This window comes from Capricornis sumatraensis, chromosome 21 (genome assembly GCF_032405125.1).
Source record: "Capricornis sumatraensis isolate serow.1 chromosome 21, serow.2, whole genome shotgun sequence".
NCBI classification, from domain to species: Eukaryota; Metazoa; Chordata; class Mammalia; order Artiodactyla; family Bovidae; genus Capricornis; species Capricornis sumatraensis.
Genome location: NC_091089.1, coordinates 58,519,874 through 58,546,564, shown reverse-complemented (window position 1 = coordinate 58,546,564; position 26,691 = coordinate 58,519,874). Strand labels below are relative to the sequence as shown.

Here is a 26,691-nt window from a genome sequence, read left to right as displayed (position 1 = left end):
GAAGAGCTGACTCACTTGAAAAGACCCTGATGCTGGGAAAGACTGAAGGCGGGAGGAGAAGGGGACAACAGAGGATGAGATGTTTGGATGGCATCACTGACTCAATGGACATGAGTTTTGGTAAACTCTGGGAGTTGATGATGGACAGGGAGGCCTGCTGTGCTGCAATCCGTGGGGTTGCAAAGAGTGGGGCACAACGGAGCAACTGAACTGAACTGAATCCTAACCATAACCCTGGAGGAATTATATAAAAATCTTGTTGCTACTGCTAAATCACTTCAGTTGTGTCTGACTCTGTGTGACCCCACAGACAGCAGCCCACCAGGCTCCCCTATCCCTGGGATTCTCCAGGCAAGAACACTGGAGCGGGTTACCATTTCCTTCTTCAACGCATGAAAGTGAAAAGTGAAAGTGAAGCCGCTCAGTCATGTCCAACTCTTCATGACCCCATGGACTGCAGTCTACCAGGCTCCTCCATCCATGGGATTTTCCGGGCAAGAGTACTGGAGTGGGTTGCCATTGCTTTCTCCATAAAAATCTTGAAAGACTTAAATAATAAATTTTTGCTGCAATATATAGTTATTGAAACTTAACTGAAAAGCAAAGTGAGGAAGCAAGAATTTGGCAGATTTAATTTCTATAGAAGGCAGTCTCTGCTTTCCACCAAGACTCACAAAATAGAGAATTCCCTAAAAAGTGTTTGGATGATGGGCAACTAAATTGAATGACACACGTCCATCAAGATATATGGCTGTGATATAGTGGAATGTGAGAAATAAACACCATAGCAAATAATGGAGAAAGAGATGAATTACTTCTGGGTTGGCACGATGCTGGATAATTACATTTGATTTTATGGAAATCTACAAAAATGGGCAGGATTTAGACTAAGAAAAACTTGGAAAGGAAAACAACTTTGTCGCTGGTACTGAAATGTAAGACATAACTATATATATAATAAAGAGGAGGCTTAATTCAGAGGTCATCAAGTAGACATATGTAACGAGAAACTATGATACAAGGACTCAGTTACTTCTGCCCCACGAGGGACTCCTTCAGTCTCTGTTGAAAGACTCTCTCTTTGTTGAAAGAGCTCTCTCTTAGCTTGATGTAGTCTTTATGAGAGTGGGCCTAGACCCAGTAATAGAAAAATAACTCGGGGAAAAGTCAAGTAAATTCAGGTAACAGGAAGCCTTGACTGTCCTGAGAGGCTTTTTGGACTTTATTCTATTGTTTTTTCACCACACTGCAGAGCTTGTGGGATTTTAGTTCCTTGACTAGGGATCAAACCCAGACTTCCTGCAATGGAAGACTGGAGTCTTAACCATTGGACCACCAAGGAATTCCCTGGACTTTATTCTAAAGGCAAGAAAAAGCCACTGAATTTTTAACTATTTTTATGCACTTCACTGCACTGGACCTTCGCTGTGGCACAGGAGATGCTTAATCTCCCCTGCAGTATGCAGGGTCTTTTAGCTGTGGCGTGTGGGATCTAGTTCCCTGACCAGGGATCGAACCCATGCCCTCTGCATTGGGAGTACGGAGTCTTACCTGATAGACCACCAGGGAAGTCCATCATGGAAACTTTTTGACCAATACACTATGGTATTTGTATTTTTGTATTAAAAATTACCGTAGATTCAGTGGCTTAAAATGACATGCATTTATTGCCTCACAGTTTCCATGGGAATGGTGTTTAGGCACAGATGAGCTGGGTCCTCTGCTCATGATCTCACAGGACTGCTATTAAGGTGTCAGGCAGACTGCATTCTCATCTGAAGGCTTGACTAGGAAAGAATCTGATTCCAAGCCCACTCAGGCTCATTCATTTCCCTGTGGCTAGAGCCTCCCAGGTGGCACAGCGGTAAAGAATCCACCTGCCAATGCAGGAGACTCAGGAGATGTGGATTTGAGCCCTGGGTCGAGAAGCTCCCCTGGAGGAGGAAATGGAAACCCACTCCAGTATTCTTGCCTGGAGACCTCCATGGACAGAAGAGCCTGGCAGGTTGTAGTCCATGGGATTGCAAAGTCAGACACAACTGAGCGATTGAGCTCAGCACTCATATGGCTAAGAATCCCATTCCTCAGGTCCTACAGACAGTTCCCTGCTGCCTAGACTGTCTCCCAGCATGGCAACCTACCTCTTCAAAGTCAGTAAAGAGCATCTCTCTACTGAGCACAAGAAGGATGGGGTCACATACCTGTAGATACAGATGATATAGATAGTAACCTATGTATAACCCATCTATACCAGGGAAGTTACAGTCCATCACCTTTGCCATATTCTATTTGTTTAGAAGCAAGCCACAGGTCTCATCTGCACCCAAAGAGAGAGGATTATACAGAGCGTGAGTCATGAGGCAGTCACCATAGGGTGTTTCAGCCACAAATATTAATGTAGCAGCAACACATCATATGACCTGGATGGGAAAGAAAGACAATCAAACAGGGAAGTTATCATTGTTGTTGATGTTTTAACCAAAAATACACAGTAGTCACTGGAATTACACATGGAATCCACGGGGTAAGTGTCAGGAACTTCAACATGCTACATTTTACTGCTTATGGATATCAAAACAAAAAACTCCAGTATCATTCTGTTTTTAGAATTTAGTAGCTATTCCCCTACAGCACACCAGTACTTCCTGGACTTCCTAAGTTCCAGGTTCTCCAAAAAGCAAAAAGATTTGTTCCTCCAAATTAATGATTTTCAGGAGAGAGAGAGAGATGGTCAAGCGCTGCCCAGTGGTCTAGCATTGTCCCCATTCCTACGATCATTTTCGAACTGTTTCACGCATGCTGTTCTCTTCTTCCTCATCCAGTTGTAAATCTGTGGCTTGGTGTTCCCCACAGTGCCTAGCACTTTGCCAATTCTGTCCTTTCCTTAATGGACCCATTGCCCTGAAAGTCGCGTCATGTTTGGGTCTTTACGTGGGCACTTAGAGAACTCACTCATCATCTTGTCGCAGCTTAGTGGGTTAAGTGTTCTTTGCGTGGTTTTGTGTGATTGTAAAACCCTTCAAGAGTTTCCCTTTGCACTTTCTCACACGACACGAAAGTCAACTGGGGAGACTTCTCTTTTTTTCCCCCCCATCTCATGACTTCCACTGAATCTAGCCACTTCTTTCCAAGTAACTGGATGTCTTTTTCCAGAAACCTCTCTATATGCCCCCGACTCATGCCTTCTGAATTGGAAGGAGGGAAGGTGATGACATTTGGAGGTGCTCAGGCTCCTTTCAAGTGAGGATTTCAGGGCCCCTCATTGAGCTCCAAGGGGAAACCAGGATCTGAGGGGGAAAGCAGTTAATGCCACGTGGAGCTCTGTCACCAGCTGCAGCAACAGGGGCTGAGGCTCGTCCTGCCAGCCTCCCACTTCTGTTTCCCTTCAGTATTAGGGGCCCATCAGAGCCCAGGAAGGGTTGCTCCTCAAACCTGTGTGATTAAGAGGATCTGTGTGCTACAAATAGTGCCAGATTCATTTTCCAGAAAAATCCACTTCCCAGCCCCATGGAGAATGGTTTGCTCACTGCTTGTGCTATTAGCTTCTCCAGGGTCTCTTCAGCTTTCCACCCGAGCTCACCTATCCCTGGGGCAGCTCCTGGTGAATGCTTGAGCAAGCTGAAGTTAGTCAAGAGCACACTCTTCTTGGGGAGTCCTCTGATCAATGACTAGCAAGAAGGGGTACCCCTCTTCTCACTGTACCATCTTCCCTTCCCTCTTCCTCCTCCTCCTGCTTCTACAACTTTTCTCTTCACTTGAGTATTTTCTGATAAAAAAGTTGGAAAAAAGAAGTAAAGATTCAATAAAGTTTTGTGCTGTTTTATTTCCTTGGCTGCACCACGAGACATGTGGGATCTTAGTTCCCTGACCAGAGATCAAACCCTCTGGGGTTGGAAGCACAAAGCTGTAACCACTGAAATCCCTAAATAAAGTTGCAATAGGAGATAAGAAACAGACACACCGAGCAATGCAGTGTATATATCTGATTTTGATAGTAATTCAGATAAGTTCTAAACTAGGAGAAAAATGGGAAATTTTACCCCTGGGTGGATATCTGATGACAGTAAGGAAGAACTGTTAGCGCTTTAGGTGTGACAACGGTGCTCTGGTTATAAGTTTTAAAGGAAGCCTCGTCTTCTAAACGTGCAGGACGAAATATTTACAGGTGAAACTATACGATGCCTAGCATTGATCCTCCTCCTTCCTTCTGATTCTAACATTCTGAATTTTGGTGAGAAGTGTTGTTTTTAACCTTAAATAACCACTTCCATATCGTATGAAAGCCGCTAGCATACGTTTTGTTTTTATTGAATGTCTTCAGCGCTTGGTTCTCAGATGTACTCACAGTATGCAGGTATTGCTGCTCAAGAATGGACTAACTGATGAGGATGCATATGTTTGTGTGTGTTTGTGGACATGCCAGAGAAAAGGCTTTGAATACAGTGAAAACCTTAGTTTCTTCTTTATTTGTATATTCTAGCCGGACAATACCTACTACACTACCACAGGAAAAATAACTCTCTTTATAAGTAACTAAGTCAAAACATAGTTATGTGTACTTCTGTTTAATTTTTCAGTTCCAACGAGTTACCAACCCCCAGCATACTCTTCCTAAACATTAAAATGTGGATTTTTTATTTCAGAGGCCGAGGTGATGAAAATATTTGTCCAAATATCTGGCTTTCTTAATAGCAACTCTAGATAGCTTAATGACTTCTGAACCTCAGATGTAACTTCCAGAAGAAAAAACTACTTTGCATTTCTGGGAAACACCCAAAACTGACTCAGAATTGTCAGCAAGTTTCTCCAGTATGTTCACAGAGGAGGAGATTTATGACGGTGACACATCACTGAACGACATCCTGGAAAACTCTCTCCTCCAAGACAACGCCTGATTTCTAACACTCAAGAATTCAGTGGGACAAGCTGTCTATCTGGTCAATAGAAGGATCTGCTGTCTAAGGGGAGATCACACCCCTAGGACTGAAAAGATATTGCACCACCTAGGGACAACTGCGGGAAATGTTTTGTTTTCAAATTCAATGGCTTCCAACCAGAAAGGGTTTAGAAATTATGAAGCAGGATTTCCTTTCCAGTTAATCATTATACTATATAAATTACATAATTTGTCCTCAAAATTTTAAAAATAGAGCAAAGTTTCTCACCTGAAATTATTTTTTTACAAAGTTACCCAGTCAATAAGCTTTGTTTTTTTAAGTTCTCTACTGGTACAAGCTGACAATGAACTATTAGGCAGTATGTAGAATACTGAGGTGTGATTTTGATAAGCTAACCTAGATAGCACATTTAAAAGCAGAGACATTACTTTGCCAACAAAGGTCCGTCTAGTCAAGGCTATGGTTTTTCCAGTGATCACGTATGGATGTGAGAGTTGGACTGTGAAGAAGGCTGAGCGCCGAAGAATTGATGCTTTTGAACTGTGGTGCTGGAGAAGACTCTTGAGAGTCCCTTAGACTACAAGGAGATCCAAACAGTCCATTCTGAAGGAGATCAGCCCTGGGATTTCTTTGGAGGGAATGATGCTAAAGCTGAAACTCCAGTACTTTGGCCACCTCATGCGAAGAGTTGACTCTTTGGAAAAGACTCTGATACTGGGAGGGATTGGGGGCAGGAGGAGAAGGGGACGACGGAGGATGAGATGGCTGGATGGCATCACTGACTCGATGGAAGTGAGTCTGAGTGAACTCCGGGAGTTGGTGATGGACAGGGAGGCCTGGCGTGCTGCGATTCATGGGGTTGCAAAGAGTCGGACACGGCTGAGCGACTGAACTGAACTGAATGAGGATTTTTTATAGTTTATCTGATTCATCAATAATTTTGTACCCCTGGATTTCTGCTAATAAAAATTTAGTTATTTAAAGAAGTATATCTCAGAGAAATTTATGGGAATTTTTTTTGTAGAATAAAAGTTCTTCTTCATTAACTTCTTACCCCTGCTTTTCGAAAACTGGCTTCACAAAAGGATTACATTTAAAGATAAATGAAGATCAGAGATCGTACAGTTATTGCATAATGCCTGCCCAACAAACATTCAAATATGTATTAAACTGCAAAATTGTTATCTACCTTTTATACTGGAATGCTTTGAAATGATTAGAATCAAATTGAAGATCACCTCAAAAATGGTGGATGGTGGATCAAAGAACTAAACATAAGAGCTAAAATGATAAAATTCTTAATGAGAATATAAGGAATCTTTATCATGTAGGATTTGCAAAGATTTCTTGTATATGCCATCAAAAGCACAGGTTATCAAAGAAATAAGCAAACTAAAGTTTATCAAAATTAAAGACTGCTGTCATCAAAGAACACTATCAAGAAAGTGAAAACACAACCTATAAGATGGGAGAAAACATTTGCAAATCATATATATGATAGGGATTAATAGCCACAATATATACATATATCCTACAATCCCCCCAAAAATCAATTCAAAAATGTGCAAAGTAACTACATAGATATTTCTCCCCCAAAGAAAACAGACAAATGACCACAAAGCCCTTGAAAAGATGCTCAACGCCTTCAGTCTTTAGGGAAACGCACATCAAAACTACAATGAGATACCACTTCATAGTCATTAGGATGGCCGTCCACTGCCCCACCTCCCACCCCCTGCAAAAAGAGGAAAAGGAAAAGTGCAGGGAAGGATGAGGAAAAACTGGAACTCGTAAGCATTGCTGGTGGGAATGTAACATGGTGCCACTTGGTAATGCCTTAAAAAGTTTACCCTAGAACTACCACGCTGAGTGCTCAGGTCCAACTCTCTGTGATTCCACGGACGGTAGTCCGCCAGGCTGTTGTTCATGGAATTCTCCAGGCAAGAATACTGGAGTGGGCTGCTATGTCCTACTTCAGGGCATCTTCCGATCTATGGATAGAACCCGCATCTCTTGCATCCCCTGCATTGGCAGGTAGGTTCTTACCACCTTGCCACCTGGGAAGCCCAAGAATTACCATATGATCCAACAATTCTACTCCCAAGTAAACACCCAAAAGAGCAGCATCATAGAAAAGGAAAGCAGTGGATTTAGGGACTTGCAGTACTTACTCAAATGATCAGTGAAGGGAAACCCGAGATGACAGCCATGTAGTAGGTAATATAAGGCAATCAATCTAGACTAAACATGAGGATAAAAGGCTCCAGGAAGGAGATAACCAAAAAAGCGAGAGACAAAATACAATGGGCTCTGGAACAACATAGTTCTGAACTGCTACGGCCCACTTATATGCAAAGTTCTTTCACTAAATCTGTACTGACTGTCTGATTCCACAGATTCAGAACTATGCATATGAAGGGCTGACTGTCAAGTTTTACTCAGATTTTCCATTGCAGGGAGGGTTGGCGCCCCTTACCCTGACAGTGCTGAAGGTTTAATTGTAGAATGTTCAGTATGCTGGAAAGTTAAAAAAATAAAACAACACTACAATAAAGGTAAATAGTGTGAGCATACAAGGCAATTAGAAATTATCAGGGAGGGCATTCCCTGATGGTCCAGGGGGTAGGACTAGGTGCTTTCACTGCCAGGACCTGGGTTCAATCCCTGGTTGGGGAACTAAGATCCCACAAGCCATGTGGCATGGCCAAAAAAAGAAAAAATACCAGGGAAAACAAAATGTGTAATAGAAAGTTCCAAATATCACCATATCATCAGCACACACACACACACACACAGATACGAACAGGTAACATCACAAAACATAACTGTAGACTGGATCAGCTGTCTGCAGAAGGCTGACTCTGGTCACGGGCACTGCCAAATGCAGTTCTGAGGTGGGGACTCAGAAAGAATAGCCTCTAATAGTGGCATCTCCCATTACCACCTAAGGAAGGCATAGGGTTAGTTTGTGAGGGGAAAGTCACTCAGTCGTGCCCGTCATGTCCGACTCTTTGTGACCCCATGGACTATACAGTCCATGGAATTCTCTGGGCCAGAATACTGGAGTGGGTATCCTTTCCCTTCTCCAGGGGATCTTACCAACGCAGAGATTGAACCCAGGTCTCCCGCACTGCAGGTGGATTCTTTACAAGCTGAGCCACCAGGGAAGCCCAAGAATATCGGAGTGGGTAGCCTATCCCTTCTCCAGCGGATCTTCCCGACCCAGGAATCAAACCGGGGTCTCCTGCATAATATGCAGCATATTTGACATTTTTTAATATGCTAATCTCAGGAATGGAAAGAGCAGAATAATCACAAGTCATTCTTGCAGAGGTTTTTGGGTCTGTAGGGTTTTTTTTTTTCATGAAAATTCTAGGAAATGAGGTTTTCAGGGTGGCATATAGAAATTTAGAAAAATAGTATCATCTTTTGGAAAAATTCCATCCACTAAAATCTTATTTTACTTAATGAAATTAAGCTGCTGCTGCTAAGTCGCTTCAGTTGTGACCGACTCTGTGCGACCCCATAGACGGCAGCCCGCCAGGATCCTCCGTCCTGGGGATTCTCCAGGCAAGAACTCTGGAGTGGGTTGCCATTTCCTTCTCCAATGCATGAAAGTGAAAAGTGAAAGTGAAGTCGCTCAGTTGTGTCCCACTCTTAGTGACCCCATGGACTGCAGCCTACCAGGCTCCTCCGTCCATGGGATTCTCCAGGCAAGAGTACTGCAGTGGGTTGCCATTGCCTTCTCCAATGAAATTAAGCATTATTAGTTAAATGACACCAGAAGACCAATTAACTGTGAATGTTATTTCTTAGTTCTTACTAATCGGACATGGAAGAAACCTGGAACTTTTTTGTAGAATTCTTGTGTAGGATTTTTTTTTCTCATTGTGCTCTTTCTTGTTTTATTATTTGTATTATTATTCATAGACTATCTATAATTATTAAAGAAATTTAGAAAATACAGGTGAGAAAAAGTCACCCTTTAGAGCATCACTTTGTAACAGTGTCTGCTAAATGTTTCCATGAACACGTATAAAGTCTGTTTCTGCATAATGTTGACTGTGACCTTGACAGGGCTAAGCAGTGCATAACTGTGTAACGGAATGAGTTACATACTGCTCTGAAAGGCAGTCTTGTCATCAGAATAGGGACAACCGTCACCTGGCCTGCATCTCCTGATTGTGTGAGGATCGCTTACAACAGAGTGTTTCTCCAAGGACAGCCTCAGTGGCTGGGAGTTCTACCAACAGGCAGTGATTCCAATTTTCAGCCCTGAAGGGACCAGGGGACACCACAGTCATAGGAACTCCAAAAGGACAATGGTATGAAGAGCCTCCGGCCAGGAGCTATGGCCTGTGGCAACAAAGCTGGACGGGAGCTGTGAGAACTAACAACTGGGCCTCCCTCTGTTTTATCCTTTAATCTCCAACAAGAAGCTCCAACAAAGAATCGATTGATCCAGTTCTTGTGGGTCACTTTCCTGGAACTAAGAGCAGAGTGAAAAGAACAGATGAGAGTTGGCACGGAGAAACAGATGGAAAACAAACAACAAAATGTGTTTATCGGATTTAACCTTTACAATCCCTCTTTTTTCTTGCCTCTTGGGAATCTGTAGACTTCTTAGGCCTTGTTTTCAAAACTCCTCTCCGCCACTTAATATTTACCAAAACTGCCTTAGTTGAGAGTCTATTTGCTTCTTGGGCAAAACCAGGGTGACCCTTGGGAATAACAGTAATTCCCCTGTTATGTACTGAATTGTGTGCCTCCAAACTCAGGTTGAAGCGCTGATCCCCAATGTGACCATATTTGGAGATAGGACTTTTAAGGAGGTAACTGAGGTTAAATGAGGTCATGAGGTGGGCCCTAATCCAATAGAGCTGGTGTCCGTATAAGAAGGGGAAGGGACGCCAGAAGTGTACACGCTTATGTATGTGTGTATGGGTGTACAAGCAGAAGCCACGTGAGGACACAGTGAGAAGGGATTCTCTATAAACCAAGGACAGAGGCCTGAGGAGAAACCAAACCTGCTAACACCCTGATCGTGCATTTCCAGTCTTTATTTCAAAGCTGTGAGATAAATTTCTGTTAAGGCACCTAGTTTGTGGCATTTTGATACGGCAGCCCTAACATACTACTGTTTATAAAACCTTTTACTGAGCACCTTATATCCTAGCTCTTTATGTACATCATCTATTATTAAACTTTCTCAGTCCTAGAAAGTAGGTATTCTTCAGTTCTTACAGACAAGAAAGCTGGAGTTCAGAGAGGTTAGCAGCTTGTCCATGGCCACAAAATAATAAGTAGTCGAGGATTATTATGGAAACTTTTGTCTCTTTGGGTCCAAAGCCATCACACTGTTCTGGTAGCACACGAAAAAGGAATATAGTTACTAAGGCTCTGCTCTGGCTGTGTTCAATTAGGAAAAATTATTTTCTGTTTCTGCAGCACACTCAGGATTCTTTTCACGTTTCTTGGACTTCAGTTGTATGCCAGACTGATGACTCTCAATTCTGTAGCTTTAGCCGTCTCCTTCCTCTCATGGATACCTCGCCAGGATAGCCTAATGGCATCTTAACTCAGTAACAGAGAACCAGAAGGGACCTCCCTGGTGGTCCAGTGGTTAAGAATTCACCTTGCAATGCGGGGAATGTGGGTTTGATCCCTGGTTGGGGAGCTATGATCCCACATGCTGGAGCAACTAAGCCTTCAAGCCACAACTAGAGAGTCCAAGTGTTACAATGAAAGATTGTGCAGGATGTGATGAAGATCCCATGTGCTGTAACTAAAAACTGAGGCAACTATATAAATATTTTTTTAAAGTGCCAGCAGATTGAAATACTTGTAATATCCTAGACTCCTTCATTTTATCAAATTGGTTCAATTGGTCACTCAAATCTGTTGTTTTTATCTAATTGTTTCTCAAATACATCATTTGACTGCAGCTGCCCCTGTAACTCAGTTCCTGGATTACCTGCAGTAAGCTCCTAAACTGGTTTCACTGCCTTTCATCCTTCTTCCTTTTTTTTTTTAACCTCTGGGCTTTTTCTAAAGACACTTGTAACTACAAAATTGTCCTGCAGTGACTACTCCATTACCTTCACATCAAAATACAAATTATTTAGCCAGTCACCTTCCTCTTCAATTTAATCACCCCAGCTACAACCAAAGATAAACCACTTATTTGTCACCTAGCCTAACAGTTAAAAGAACATACTAGCATTAGGAGCTTCCTTGGTGGCTTGGCAGTAAAGAACCCACCTACAATGCAGGAGTCACAGGAGACGTGGGTTCAATTACTGGGTTGAGAAGATCCCCTGGAGGAGGGCATGGCAACCCACTCCAGTATCCTTGCCTGGAGGATCCCATGGACAGAGGAGCCTGGCGGGCTAGTGCACGGGGTCGCAGAGAGTCGCCCAGGACTGAATCAACTTAGCGCGTACACACAAGCTCTGGTGTTTGACTGCCTTAAGTTGAATGCTGTCTTGACTTCACACAAGCTGTGTGAACTTTGGAAAATTAAAGTTGTTGTGTGGATTAAATGAGCTAACACACTCCAAGAGCTTCTATGTTGTCTGTCACATAATTTGTTAACTCTTACCTATTATTATTATTATTAGCAGCAGCAGCATTCTCAACTATTCATTTGCATCGAAGCTTTCTCAGGGTGGAGTACCTGAGATTTGGTTCAAGACGCCACATCTAGTAGCAAACTTACCTTGCCCCTTTCCACTGTTTCCTTTGCAAGCTTGTTACTGTAACTGCGTCTATCATCAGGTGATGAGTTCTTAAAGTAGGGTGGTGAGCTGGAGAAGACTGGACAGAACCCTGGACTGCAAGGAGATCAAACCAGTTAATCCAGATCAAACCATGTTACTCCCTCAGTCGAGTGGGACTCTTTACGACCCCATGGACTGTAGCTTGCCAGGCTCCTCTGTCCATGGGATTCCCAGACAAGAATACTGCAGTGGGTTCACACTTCCTTCTCCTGGGGATCTTCCCAACCCAGGGATCGAACCCGGGTCTGCCACATTACAGGTAGATTCTTTACCATCTGAGCCACCAGGGAAGCCCATCCTAAAGGAGTGAGTGAAAGTCGCTCAGTTGTGTCCGCCTCTTTGCGACCCCATGGGCTGTAGCCTACCAGGCTCTCCTCTGTCCAGGAAATCAACCCTAAATATTCATTGGAAGGGCTGATGCTGAGGCTGAAGTTCCAAAACTCTGATGCCAAGAGCTGACTCACTGGTCAAGACTCTAATGCTGGGAAAGACTGAGGACAAAAGAAGCGGGTGGCAGAGGACGACATGGTTAGACAACATCACTGACTTGGTGGACATGAATTTGCGCAAACTCCGAGACAGCAGAGGACAAGCCTTGTAGGCTACATAGTCCACGGGGTCGCAAAGAATCAGAAAAGGACTTAGCAACCGAACAACAACTGAGGCCCAAGTTCCATGTTCTCAGGCGCATCATACCTTCTGGATGACTACCCAGAGAAAGCCCGTGTACCGAAAATGCGTTAACACATGTTCCTAAAGTCCGTGCTGGAGTGAGGGACAGGGAGGCCTGGCGCACTGCAGTCCATGGGGTCGCCACAAAGTCTTTTTATCTAATGCTGCGGTTTGTCCCCAATGTGAGACAGAACTACACTCTTAGTATTTCCGGAGGGAACTTAAGACCTAAGGCAGCAGTCAACCACTCCGGGGGGTGGGGTGGGGAAGGAAAGTTATTTTCTCACTTTCTCACCCCTCGGTGAAAACTCTAGAAAACTCTTCAGTGGAATTAAAAAAAAAAAAAAAACCAACAAAAACAAAAACCCAGGTCTCAGCATCGCGAAGAAAGACGAGAACTTGACGCGCAACGTGCGCCTGCGCAAGCGACGGCTCGTCGTCCGTACCTGAGCCGCTTCAGCCAATGAGGGAGTCCTCAGTCGAGGGTGGGGCCACAAGTCGCGCCTTAGGATTGGGCAGCGGGAGCCCAAACCGCAGGAGCGGAAATAACGCCAGCGTGCGCAAGCGCAGGCGGCCGTGCCGCGCGGTGGCTGCCGGGCGCCGCGGGCCGGCCTGTCCCTCGCCTCTCCCCTCCCCCAGGCCCCGCCCCCTCGGCCGCTCCGCTCCCTGGCGTGACTCGGCACTGAGAGAGCGCCGCGGGGAGAAGACGCCGCGGCCGCCGCCTCCTCAGTCCAGGCCTGGGCCTTCCCGCTCCTCCCGCCGCTTTCTCCCCCGGGACCGCTCCTCCTTCAGGTTTGAAGCCGGCGGCGTTGCGGCCGCCCTCCCCAGGCTCTCCGAGAATGGTGGGCGTAAAGCCGGTCGGGAGTGACCCAGATTTCCAGCCGGAGCTGAGCGGCGCGGGCTCCAGACTCGCCGTGGTCAAGTTCACCATGCGGGGGTGAGGCCGGGCCCGAGCCCGGGGCGGGGGGTGGGGGGCGCCGCGGCCGTCCTCTCTCTCTCCTCCCGGCCCCTTCCGCCTTGCCGTCTCCTTCCGTCCACAGAAGTGTCCGGCCCCGGCCCCAGCCCCAGGCCGCTGCCCGGTGAGGCCTCAGCCCCTGGGACTGAAGCCCCTGCTCGTGGCCCCGGGGGGCGGCTTCGGCGGGCTCGCAGGCTTGGGCGGCCGCGTCCCCCGGCCCGCGGCCTCCGCCCGCTCCTTTGAACGAGCTCTGCGCTCGCAGGCGGCCCGGCTCTTTTCCTTCTTGTCTGCGGGCGTCTTCCTGCAGCGGCCCCTGGCTTTCATCCGTCCCTTTCTTTCCCGGGGTCCAGCTGTCACTTGTATCTTAGGAATCCCCCTTCCCCCACCCCCACCCCCAGATTTAACTTACCGAATGGTTTGTCTTCACCACCTGCAGGTCTGGAAAATGTGAAGGAAGATTTCAGCTATGCAACTAATCCGCCTTGTGCTTAGACCTGAGGCTCAGCTCAGCTAATGCATTTTAAATTAAGATGTTGGGTCAGGATACTTTTTTTACTTTTGTTAAGGGTTTTGTTAGTCGTTTGGTTAAGAAGTTGCGTCTGATCAGGGCAATTATAGTAGATATATTTATATATATACAGTTCAGGTAGACAGGTGTCCACACATCTGGCTTTGACCGAATAGACTCCATTTTTGACTTGGTGATTTAAGAGGAGAGGGAACTTGAAAGGTGTTATCTGGCTTTCGTAAATCTCGACATAATTCATAGGTTGCAGAGCCGGTGGATCTTCCGCGTTGGGTGTGTGGTGTGTTTCTGTGTGAGAGTGCCGCGTTGGAAGTGGATATTCAGAACCAAGGTTTCAACGAGTTTGTGTCTTTACTGACCTCCCCATGCATATCAGTGCCAACCCAAATAGAAGGATTAGAAGTGTCTACTTGACACCTTGACCATCCTGGTGATCATTTACACTGTAACTTGGAGAAATCTCCTACAAGTATCACTGATTACGTAACAGATTTTGTTGTCCAAGATCCCCTGGAGGAGGAAATGGCACCTGCTCCAGTGTCCTTGCCGGAGCAATCCCATGGACAGAGGAGCCTGGCAGGCTACCCATGGAGTAGCAAAGAGTCGGGCACGAATTAGCGACTAAACAACAACAGACTACATGAACGTAAGGCTGTGTTTTGACTCTCAGAGCAAAAAGTGCTTCAAACCTTTTGAACATAATTCAATAAATGTTGAATATCTAAATGGTAGCATTAGGATTAGATTCATTTTAGGGGATGGAGGGAAGCAGATAGAGATGAAAACGAGTTATTTTGGGACTAATCTCATATGGAATCGGAAAGGGGCAGTGCATTAGATTTTAAAATGTGTCTTCCCAGTCTTGTTGGTTTTATAGTGACAGTATTCTTAATATGAGGAAATACTTATACATTTGTTAAGTCGTAGGCCAAAGGAAGAGGTGATTTTAACAACAGATCTCATTTTTAGTTCAGTTTTCTAATTCTAGTCATTGGGAGGGTTTATACTTTGGTGCCTTTATGATAAGCTCTCTTTTTCTCTTACCATAGCGGGAGGAGAAATGACAGAATTATACATAATTTATTTGACGTGAGAAAAGTTACTATCATCCCTCTTTAGGCCAAGAACACAGTTTTCTCAAGCACCTATTTCTTAATTTCCTTTCCATTTCAATTTTAAGCCATATTCCTTATTCTCAATTTCCATGCTTTATCCATCTTAGTAATTTTACTATGCAAATAGTTGCTCTTCTGTTTAAGGATTTCAGTGTCTCTCCAATATTATTTTTCATTTTTTTTTAATTGTTATATGTTACATACATTTGCCACTTTAGCCTTTTTAAAATGTACAGTTCAGTGGCATTAAGTACATCCACCGTGTTGTACCACCATTACCCCTATCTCCTAGAAATTTTTTCCTCATCTCAGACTGAAACTGTGCACCGTTAAACAGAAATTCCCATACCTTCTCTCCAGTGCCCCCAGCCCCTGGTAGCCTCTCTTCTACTTTCTGTCTCTATCAATTTGCCTATTCTTGTGACTTATTTAACTAGAAATTTATGTATGTCTTTTTGTTTATGGCTTATTTTAGCATGCTCTCAAGCTTCATCCGTGTCACAGCGTTTGTCCTATTTGCCTTCCTTTTTCTGTTGTGTGTATATACCGCGTACTGTTGATTCATCTGTTGATGATTGGTTGATGGACATTTGGATGCTTCCGTCTTTTGGCTATAGTAAGTAACACTGTGGTGAACATTAGTGTGCAGGGATCTCTGTTAGTCCCTGCTCTCAGTTCTTTTGGGTTATACCTATGAGCAGAATTGCTGGATTATAATGTAATTCTGTGTATAACTTTTTGAGAAACCACCGAAGTATTTTCCACAGTGGCTGCACAAGTTTGCATTTCTACCAGCTCCGCAGAAGAGTTCCAATTTCTCTACGTTTCAACTTTTAAAAAGACTTTAATAGCCATCTTAGATGGGTGTGAAGTGGTTTCTGGTGGTTTTGGTTTGCATTTCCTTGATAACTGATCATGTTGAGCATCTTTTCACAAGCTTATTGACCATTTGTCTTTGGAGAAATGTCTGTTGGAGTCCTTTGCCCGTTTTGAACTGGGTTATTTGTTTTTTGTTGTTGTTGTGGATTTGTGGGAGTTAATTGTATATTGGAGACCTTAACCATTTTTCAGATGCATCATGTGCAGATATTCTCTTCCATTGGTTGCCTCTTCAGTTTTTCGATAGTGTCCTTTGATGCACAAGCACAGTTGGAAAACTGCTGAAGTCCCGCTCATCGGTGGTGTTTTTCTTTCGTTGTTTGTGCTTTTGGTGTCGTATCCCAGAAGTCATTGCCAAATCCAGTATCATGGATATTCCTCCCTATGTTTTCATCCAAAAATTTTTTAGTTTTAGCTCTTAAGTTTTAGGTGTGTGATCTATTTATAAGTAACTTTTGTATATGGTTTAAAGTAAGGGTCCAACTTCATTCTTTTCCGTGTGGCTCTCCAGCTTTCCCAACACCATTTATTGGAAAAACTATCTTTAACCCACTGACTGGCACCCTTCTCCAGTATTTTTTTAAGCAATTAAAATAATCATCATTTCTTAATACATTTAAGTTAGTCTGTATAAGGGACTTAAGCGCTTGTTGACTCCTACAATCCTCAAAATAATCTTTGGTATTATCTCCATTTTATAAACTAAAAGAAAGTTGAGTCACAAAGAGATCTATTTAAGATATCTTGTTTAAGGTCCCATTGTTGAATGCACTGTTTGGATTGTAAAGTGCTATCCTGTTCTTTACAGCCTAAGCAGAGGGGTGATGCAAATTTACCTCTGTATTGCATGGAGCCTGATATTTTTCAGTAAATGCTGCCTTGAATAAGCTCTGCCTGTAAAACTTTCTGATGGAGGACAGTTCAGCTCACATTCTAATATTCATTTACCTACCTGTAAAATGGGAATAATAACATGTAACCCAACCACACTGTTCAGAGGATGGAATTATGTATGTGGATTATATACTGTGATAACTTGTTTTTATAACTGATATTTCCAAACTGTTACATCTTAAATATACCCAGATACACTTAAGTGATCATAAACAGTTGTTATCACTGATTAATGCCAAGTTTAAAAGGATATATGTTTTCTTTCCCATAAAACTCAGCAATGAGTGATTTTTATCATGAATTAATGGGTGTACAACTTTTGTAGATATGTTTATCATATATTCAGTTTTCTTCAAGCAGGTTTTACTTTGTAGTTAGGTGTTACTGCTCAGCAGCAGCAGCAGCAGCAGCAGCAGCTACTGTCTAAGAAGAATGTCTGAGAATAGCTATCCTAGTGGCTCAGACAGTAAAGAAGCTGCCTGCAATGCAGGAGACCCAGGTTCGATCCCTGGGTTGGAAAGATCCCCTGGAGAAGGGAATGACAACCCACTCCAGTATTCTTGCCTGGAGAATCCCCATGGACAGAGGAGCCTGGTGGGCAGCAGTCCATGGGGTTGCAGAGAATTTGACACGACTGAGCGACTAACACAGCAACAGCAAAGAAGGATGTGTGTGTGTTAGGGTGGTGAGACACAATGACTGTGGCAGTTTGTCCCAATAATACGCTACATAATAGTACTAATTATGTATTGTGAAATTGCTGTGAACTGAAGGTACTTTACCGTAATACAGGCCCAACAGTTCATACGGACCAAGCAGATAATACTAGGGAGTGATATAGGTGGCAGAAAGATAACTAGGGCTTCGTCAGGCCCTAGAGAATATATAGACATTTTTTTAAAATAAATATTTTTATTGAAGTATAGCAGGCATGCAGAAAATGTACACAAACCATTTAGGTGCATACTTTGATAAGTTGTCGAAATGATTGCACCTGTTTAACCAATACCCAGGCAGGAATACCAGCATTGCACAATCCCTCAGTATCCTCCCCCCACCCCCATCCTCCTGCAGGCTCCTGTCACTCTTGAATTCTAACACTATAAAGATGGTATCATGCAGTTGTCTTTCAAGAGTGTGTAAGTAATTTTAATCTTGGCGGTTAACTTAGAAATAACAACCAAAACAAAGCAAAATGCACAGTGTGGGCCACTGTTCTGGAGGTTTTGGAATAGCAGTTGAGTTGGGTTTTGTGATCAGATTTCAGCACTGTACTTCATTGCTTGTCTTTAAGATGAGAAATTGTGAAACCTAAATGAATTTAAAGGTTTTATAAATTATATAACATATGATACATGCTTAGTGAACGGTAGCGACTCTGTGTCCCTAATAGGATCAGTTATGACCATGCTTGTCCATTAGTAAATATAATACATCTAGAAACAGGCATGCCTCCGAGAAAGTAGACTTTTAAAATACATCTTCAGAAAGCATGTACGTTTTCCACACCCATGTACCAGCTGAGTGTATTTGTACACTTTACTGCTTGATATAGAGAACTAACTACTTCAGCAAGTGGGAAAGAATAGCAAGTTCTTGAAATAGAATCTGTTTGTATTTTGACTAAATACAAATCATACTCAGAAGAACCCACTCCAGTGTTCTTGCCTGGAGAATCCCAGGGGCGGGGGAGCCTGGTGGGCTGCCGTCTGTGGCGTCGCACAGAGTCGGACATGACTGAAGCGACTTAGCAGCAGCAGCAGCGTGTTTTCAAAGAAAACTGATGTTGGATTGCCTTCAGTAGTTAACTGTTCTAGTTGTGGCCCTGCCACTAACTAAAGTGTCTGATCTTGATGAAGTCATTTAACTTTTCTGGTGTCTGGTGGTGGTGGTGGTTTAGTTGCTAAGTTGTGTCCGACTCTTTGCAGCCCCATGGGCTGTAGCCTGCCAGGCTTCTCTGTCCATGGGATTCTCCAGGCAAGATTTCTGGAGTGGGCAGCCATTTCCTTCTCCTTTCTGGCATTTGCCTCTTATCAAATAATTGTGTTCTGTTAGGTCAATTTTAAAGTTTCAGTTTTGTGAGTTTAGTTCTTACATACTGGATCTAACAGATAAGCTTTCCATCAAAGAGTTCAGAGGTGGAAAAATAGCCTTTTTTTCTTTTTTTAAATCTCTGGACTAGATGGTCCCTGGTCTCTTGCAAGTTCAAAGGTACTGAGGTTATCTACTATTTACTACTGTCTACTATTTAAGGCTTCAAATTAAGGGCTTTGCAAAGTCAGACAAGTACAGTCCTGAAATTTAGGCATGTTTGGGGGCATAATGTTCTGGAGATAGGAAAGGTCCTTGAGAAATCTAGTCCCTTCCTGTTTTCCAGAGAAATGAAATGATTTGTTTGTGAGCTCAGCTAATTTTGGAAGTTTAAGTTTACTTTTAGATGCTAGTGGTAAGCAAGGACCTTATTAAAACAGCAGGTAATTTCACTTCAGTGATTATAATGTGAAAGTATGCTGCTGTAAATTTCTGTGCTTCTGTGTTCTGCGACTTATTTTGATTTTTGACTAAAGACATCATATAAGATGTTCCAACTTGTATGACGGCAAATTAAATTAAACAGAGGATCGAGATAAGGTTAAATTTTGAAAGGGAACATTTATTTTCAAGATAGTCATTATTTTGCAGTCTGTTTAGCTTCAGGTTAGCTCATACATGATTGATGAATGGAGTGATGATGTCCATACAAGGACGGAGATTGTGTTGGTTAATATTCTAATATTTTTCTTAGGTAGTGAAGGGCAGGAATAGGAATAGAGCCCGTAACAGGAAGGAGAAAAGCCCTCAGCCACAGAGGCAGGCTCCCTTTCAGGATCTGTTTAAGAAAGTCAAAATTAATAAAGTTAAACCTGGGCCTCAGCTCCTAGCCCTGGTTCCCCAGCGGGGGTCATTCTCGTCTTGTGCTTCCTCCTGTCCCCTGCCTGGCTGGCCGCCCTGCTGGCTCCGAGCTTCCCTTGCATCTGATTCTCACAGCACCTGTAATACAGCAAGCACTTCCATTTGATCGTTTTTGTACAATATAAATGTCCCCTGGGGTAGCCTCTAGGTCTGAGGCTCCTGCCTCAGGTATTTCCTGAGTACCAGTTACTGTTTTTCGTAGGAATATGTTTACAAAGTTGCATGGGTTTAAATGACTTACACCAATCTTGTTTTTTCCATAAGCCTTCTTGTTCTGAGTACATGCTTTTGCAGAAAGGAGGCTTTTTCAGGAATGAGAAACTGATACTGGGCGTGTGCCAGGTGTGTTCTGTGACACAGCTTGATGCTTGTGCTTCTGTGACCACAGTTTACATGCAGCGAACACTTAATTGCCTGCTATCAGTTTATTCACTGTCATAAAAGGAAAATAACTCGTATAAACCAAAGAATACAGGAGTATAGGTAGTTTTGAAAGTCTCCCCTAAACTTTCTCTTCCTTTCCAGTCCCATTTTTCAGAAGTAGTAGTTTATCGTGTGACACACCTAAGTTGTAAGTATGTATTTGTATACATATATAACATGTAAATACATATATAAAGGGGTGTGTTAAATGTGGTCATAGAGAACATTTTTTGAGACTTAAGTTTTCTTTTGAACAGTACAAATTATCCTTATCCCCTGGTATCCTAATCCCAATTTTTGTTGTTGTTGAAGTATAGCTGATACATGGTATTACATAAGTTACAATGTACCATACAGTAATTCACAGTTTTTATAGATCATACTCTGTTTATAGGTATTACAAAATAGTGGCTCTGTTTCCTTGTGTTGTACCATATATCGTAACTTATTTTATATATTATAATTTTAAAAAATATTTTTCTGTTGATTGCCATTTAGATTATTTCTGTTTTAAAAAAACTATTTCAGATGTTTCATTGAACTTCCTTATATGTGTTATTGTGATATTAATTGTTAAGATAGGATTGAATTTTAGAAGTAAGGTTGTTGAATCTTAAATTTTGGTCATTTAAAGTTGGCAGATAATGACCAAATGGCCCTTCAAAAAGGATCTACCAGTGTGTACTCCCATCCATAATGTTTAAGACTGATTAAAACCCAGTAGTATTTTGCTAACCTAAAGACAGATTTCATCAACTGTAAATGTTTGTTCCTTTAAAATTTAGTCTCAGGGCCTATAAAATTGTTGGATCCAAAAAGTTATTTTCAGAAGCATTGTTTAGTATTTAAGAAATTAATATTGTCTTGTTGCTGTGAGTCTTAAAGATGGCAAAAGATGAAAATGCTGATTAAAATACTAAGAATGGAAAGAGAATCACAGCTTGAGTTTGAACATTTGTGAATTTGAACATCTTGTGCTTTAGAATCTGCTTTTCCTTGCGTTCCTGACTGATAAGCCGAGATTTTTCTTAATTTTAATTTTTTGGAACTTTCATTGAAATATACATACTACGCAAGGATAAATGTACAGTTCAGAGAATTTTCACAAACTGAATATACACGCATGTTTATCTAGCTTCTGGACAAATGGAACATTGCTAACCTCTCGAAATCTCTCTCATGCCCTTAGCCTATCACTAACAAAGGTGACTTGTCTTGATTTATAATACCATTGATTTATTTTACCTGTATTTGAACTGTACATAAGTGGAATAAGAGACTATACTTACTTTCTCAGTGTTATTTGTGAGGTTCATTTATGTTTTGGCACAAGGTTTTACATCAGTTGTTTTCATTGTTATATAGTATTCCAGTGCGTGATTAACTACAGTTAGTTCACTCATTCTGTTGTTGAGAGGAACTTGGGTGGTATCCAGTTTTTGGCCATTAGAAATGTTACTTCTACCAATGTTTTTTCATATGCAAACATATGCAGATATTCTGTTTTGTACCCTGGATGTGGTCATTGGTAGGCATAAATCTCACTTTAACAGGTAACTTCAGTTTCCTTCCTTTCCCGTGAAGTGGTTATCCCCGTCTGCACTGTCACTAACGGGTCATTTGCTCCAAGTTCCGACAGCACTTCATTCTTTATTGTTTTAGCTATTTTAGTGGGAGTAGTTTTAATTTGCTCATCCCTTGTTTCCTTAGTGACTGAGGAAGCCTTTTTTTGTTTACTGACTGCTTGGATAACCTCATTTGTCCTATTCAAGAGAACCCTTTTTTTCTTTTGGATAACAGTCTTATTGATTTGCAGGTGCTTTTTTACATGTTAGAGGTATACGTCGTATGTTTGATATGTTTTACACATTTTTTTTTTTTACTAGTCTGTGGTTTGTCTTTTCACCCTTTAAATGTTATCTTGATGAACAAAAGGTCTTAAGTGTAATATTTTCCAGCTTATCAAGTATATGCAAATATCAGTTCTTCACTTTTCTCTAGTGCTTTCAGTATTTTAAGAAATAAATTTTTGCTTACTCAAGGTTTTCAAAGTATTCTCTGTATTTTTTTACCCTAAAACCGTTGTTTTACCTTTCACAATCCAGCTGGAATTGATTTTTGTGTACATTGTGAGTTAGGAGTCATTTTTTACCCCCAGGTGGATATCCATTTTGACTCAGCAATGTTTATTGAAAAGACTATTCTTTCTCCACTGTACTACTGTGTCAGCTTTTTCAAAAGTTAGGTTACTGTGTATGGGATGGGTCTACTTTTGAACCTTTTTTTAAAGTTGGTGAGTTTGTTTATCCTTTATACTGTTAACTTATAAAGCTTCTTGGTAGTTTTTAATATCTGGTAATGGAATTCCTTCAGCTTTGAACCCCAGACTGCCTGGGCTATCCTTGATATTTCCCTAAAAATTTTAGAATTTAAAGTTGTTAATTTCTCCAAAAAAACCTGTTAGAATTTTACATTGACTTTAAATATAAAATTGAGGAGACTTGACATCTTGACAGTATTGTTTTCCAGTTCATAAGTGTAGTATATTCCTATATTTATTTAGCCCTTTAATTTCTTTCAGTGAGAAGAAAACTGGAATATAACACTATTAGACTTAAAGACTTAATATAAATCTGTAGTCATTAAGGTAGTGTGATACTATTGTAAGCATTTATCTAAATACAGTGGAAAGAGAAAATCTAAAGACAAGATGATCAGAACTTTTTAATTTTATGTTTGAATTGCTGAAATCTTTAGAGTGTAAATTAGTACAATCTTTGGTGTTATCTTACTTACAAAGTATCTCTTACCTTTTTCACAGGTGTGGACCGTGTTTAAGGATTGCCCCAGCATTCAGTTCTATGAGTAATAAGTATCCACAGGCAGTTTTCTTAGAAGTAGATGTACATCAGTGTCAGGTAAGGCAAGAGGGCCCTTTTAAAATTTTTTGAAAATTTACAAATTGGCTTGAAATTCACATTAATATCATCCTTTATTTATCTCTTTATGTACTAAGTACTTGTTCATTTGGAGGTAGGATGATATCTATCTTGCAGTGGTAAATGCAGGTGTTGTTATGGCTGTATTAGTTAAGAAAAGTAGTCTGATATTAATTGCTTCTGGGTTTGTTTATATTAATTTTTTTGATACAAAACTAATAGTATGTTGTTAAACCTAGTAGGTCACTTGGCTGTTCTATTTTACATTTCTTTATTTTTTTGCGAATCTGGAATTATATCTTATACTATTGACACATTGGTTGGTTAAAAAGCCATGGGAGAGAATTCTTGGTTAGAGTTTGATTTGAATTGATCATTTTATGACCTTAGCTCCAAAGCTGCATACTCAACAGAAAGTTGAAAACATGGATTGTTGCTGATTGAGCCACAGTTAGGTAGATTGCCCTGGTTACTTAGTTGGCATGACTGTGTGACAGTTCTACGTTTGCATATGTGTAAGTATGAAAGAGTGGTTATGCCAAAAAGGTTTTGAAGGCTTCTTGCAATACAGAAGACTACAAAAGCGTAATCTTGACTGAGGAACAGCTCTGTAGTGTTTTTTTTTTTTTCTTCCATTGAAGCTTTTGCCTTTGATACATTTCTGGGTTGAAAAAGCAAAAATCTTAGAATGTTAACATCGGTAGGCAGTTCGGGGATTTGGTGCAAACTCTGTTACATGTTCATTGTTTAGTACTCTGGTCACGTGCTTCCGGACACTAGCCCTGGCCTCACAGTATTCTGTGTCTCTAATCTGGAAGTGCTGTCTTCTGAAGCTGTGTTGTCCTGTATGGTAAACACATGTAGTTAGTTGAAATGAGCACTTGAAATATGGCAAGTCCAAATTGAGTTGTTCTGTGAGTGTAAAATGCATATAGGATTTTGAAGGCTTAGTATGAACAAAAAAAAGTAAAACATATCATTAACTTTTATATCGACTATATGTTAAAATGCATACTTGGATTTACAAAACAGGTTGCTAAAATGAATTTTGCTTGTTTCTCTTTACTTTTTTATTTGTGGATTCTAGAAAATTTTAAATTACATGTATAGCTCACTTTGTATGTTTCTTTTGAATGGCACTGTCAGTCTTTTTTTTTCCCCCACCTATGAGGCTTAGAGAAGACATCTCTGTAAACTTTATGCTTTTTTTTTAAATAGTCACTCCTCTTCCTGGCATTAGAATATGCAAAAGGACATATTTATTTTACTTGTTTTCTTTACACTTCTCATGAAGAGCTTAAACCATGAATCAGTGGTTAACTAATTTTCATTTGGTGGCTAGTCTTATAATATCATGGAGTTGGAGCAGAATTTGAAAAGATACCAGTGGCAGTGTTTTTGATGGGAGACCAGAAGTCATTTCTGTAAGAGCAGAACTAGACGAGGATGTTTCACGGACAGAGGCACTGCTGCTGCTTCACACGTGTGCTTTTTACTAGTAGCAGGGTTTATGTTGACAGATCTCAATACCCTTCTGGGTTTCTCCATTTGAGAAATAGTCTGTGCTTATGAGAGAAGTATCTGGTTTTGTAAAGTGCAGTTTCTGTACTGGAAACCGATTGTTCTACTGAATGAACGAATGAAGCCTTTAACACTAAAGCATAAAAATATGGGGCTATTCTTCATTGTGGACATATGGGTAATATAGTTGTGACCTTTAAGAATAGGCCTAGCTCTTTTTTAAGTAACAGTTAGGAGTAAGTTATTTTACATGTTTTTAAGATTAGTTTTAATTTGTAATGCTATCTAACTTGACAATTCTAGGGAACAGCTGCCACCAACAATATATCAGCAACACCTACGTTTCTGTTTTTTCGAAACAAAGTGAGAATTGATCAATATCAAGGAGCCGACGCTGTGGGACTAGAGGAAAAAATCAAGCAGCACTTAGAGAACGACCCTGGGAGCAACGAGGATACTGATATTCCGAAAGGCTATGTATGTGGTCTTAGAAGTGAAATGATGTCACTTGCGTTTGTTATTATTTGGTTGAAATGAAATTTACTCTTTTCATGTTTTGTCTTTTGCTAGTTAAGAATACTTTTCAGTAAGAACTTTAAAAATCAATTCAGTAGCTGGCTGAATTTTGTCTGTGTAATATGTATTATAACCTTACGTGTATGTGTGCTAAGTCACTTCAGTTGTGTCCAACTCTTTGTGACCCTATGGACTGTAGCCCACCAGGCTCCTCTGTCCTTTGGATTCTCCAGGCAAGAGTACTGGAGTGAGTTGCCATTCCCTTCTCCAGGGGAATCTTCCTGACCCAGGGATCAAACCTGCGTCTCTTGCATCTCTTGGCATTAATAGGCGGGTTCTCTACTACTAGCGCCACCTGGAAAGCCCGTTATACCCTTAAGTCCCCATCATAAACTTTTCCCAAAATTTCTTTTCCTAATTTTTTTTCAAAATTTTTTCTCTCTTTTTGTTTAATACTTATTTATTTGGCTGCACCAGGTCTCAGTTGCAGCTGACAGGATCTTTAGTTGTGGCAAGTGGGATCTAGTTCCCTGACCAGGGAATGAACCTGGGCCCTCTGCATTGGGAGCGTGGCGTCTTAGCCCCTGGGCCACCGGGGAAGTCCCTCTTCTAATTTTATTTGCCACCTGTTTTTAATCTTTCTGATCTATTTTAATTGCCACTTCTATCTAAACAATTCATTTTTACTGTTTTTCCCCCAAAAGTGAAGAAATTTGCATTGGAAAATTTTTTCACTTTTTGACAAATATATAAAATGACACATAAATTTTAATGTATGATTATTAACATACTGAACTTCCTTTCTACCAGTTTTTAAAGTTTTCTCTCTTTTTAAATGTACCCCCTATTTTTTGGCACTCTTATTTAAAAACCCTAGTTATTAGTTTTACTTTGGAACCAAAGGTGACTTTAGTATTGGATATGTTTTAAAAATTTTAAGAATTATTTTAAATAATAGCTTGATGACTTAAGAATTCCAAAGTTTTTGAAAGTTTGGAATTATATATATTCATATATAATATGAATAGTTATAATTTGTATCTATCATATGAGAGCTATTTGAGAAGGAAAGTAAAATTCAAAAGTAGCTACTTCATGGTGACTGAGTTGTTTATGCAAATTAGTAAATCCTGCATACCAAAAGATATATATGTATATATATTTTTTAATTTTGCTTATTATAAAGTAAATGTATTGGCAGATTAAAAATGAATTTTTAAAAGCTAAGTGTTACCTCAAATTAAAGCTACTATATGAAAGCATGTACACCAAGTGCATTAAAACAGAGCTGTCACGGGGCTGCCAGTCTTTCTGTAAGGCTCCTAAATTCATGTTGAATAAGGAGACTTTGTAGCCAGGTAAATAGGAGCAGTTCTTTTTATATGTGTGAATGGCAGGGTTGTGTCCTCAAAAAGCACCTTTAACATGGTAGCGGCATTAATTAAGTTAAGGAATTTTAATAACGAGTATTTATTTAAACTAGAACTGTGATATAATGATTTGAAATGGTAATGTTCAGTTAGAAAGTATGAACGTGTATGAGTCAGGGTTGTGACACCTTTTGGAAAATTTTAGAAATCATTTGACTTATAAACTTGTGTTTACCGCTGTATATTTTTTTC

General features: G+C 41.1%; 1 protein-coding gene across 1 annotated transcript in view; it reads left to right on the top strand.

Moving 5' to 3' along the window:
• Nucleotides 1-13,023: 13,023 nt before the first annotated feature.
• TXNL1 (thioredoxin like 1) overlaps nt 13,024-26,691 on the top strand; it is a 34,148-nt gene continuing 20,480 nt past the window's right edge. Inside the window, exons 1-3 of the mRNA XM_068993695.1 lie at nt 13,024-13,286; nt 22,915-23,011; nt 24,857-25,030. Of these exons, the coding sequence (XP_068849796.1) occupies nt 13,189-13,286; nt 22,915-23,011; nt 24,857-25,030 (369 nt within the window). The 5' untranslated portion in view covers nt 13,024-13,188. The remainder of the gene's footprint in view (nt 13,287-22,914; nt 23,012-24,856; nt 25,031-26,691) is intronic.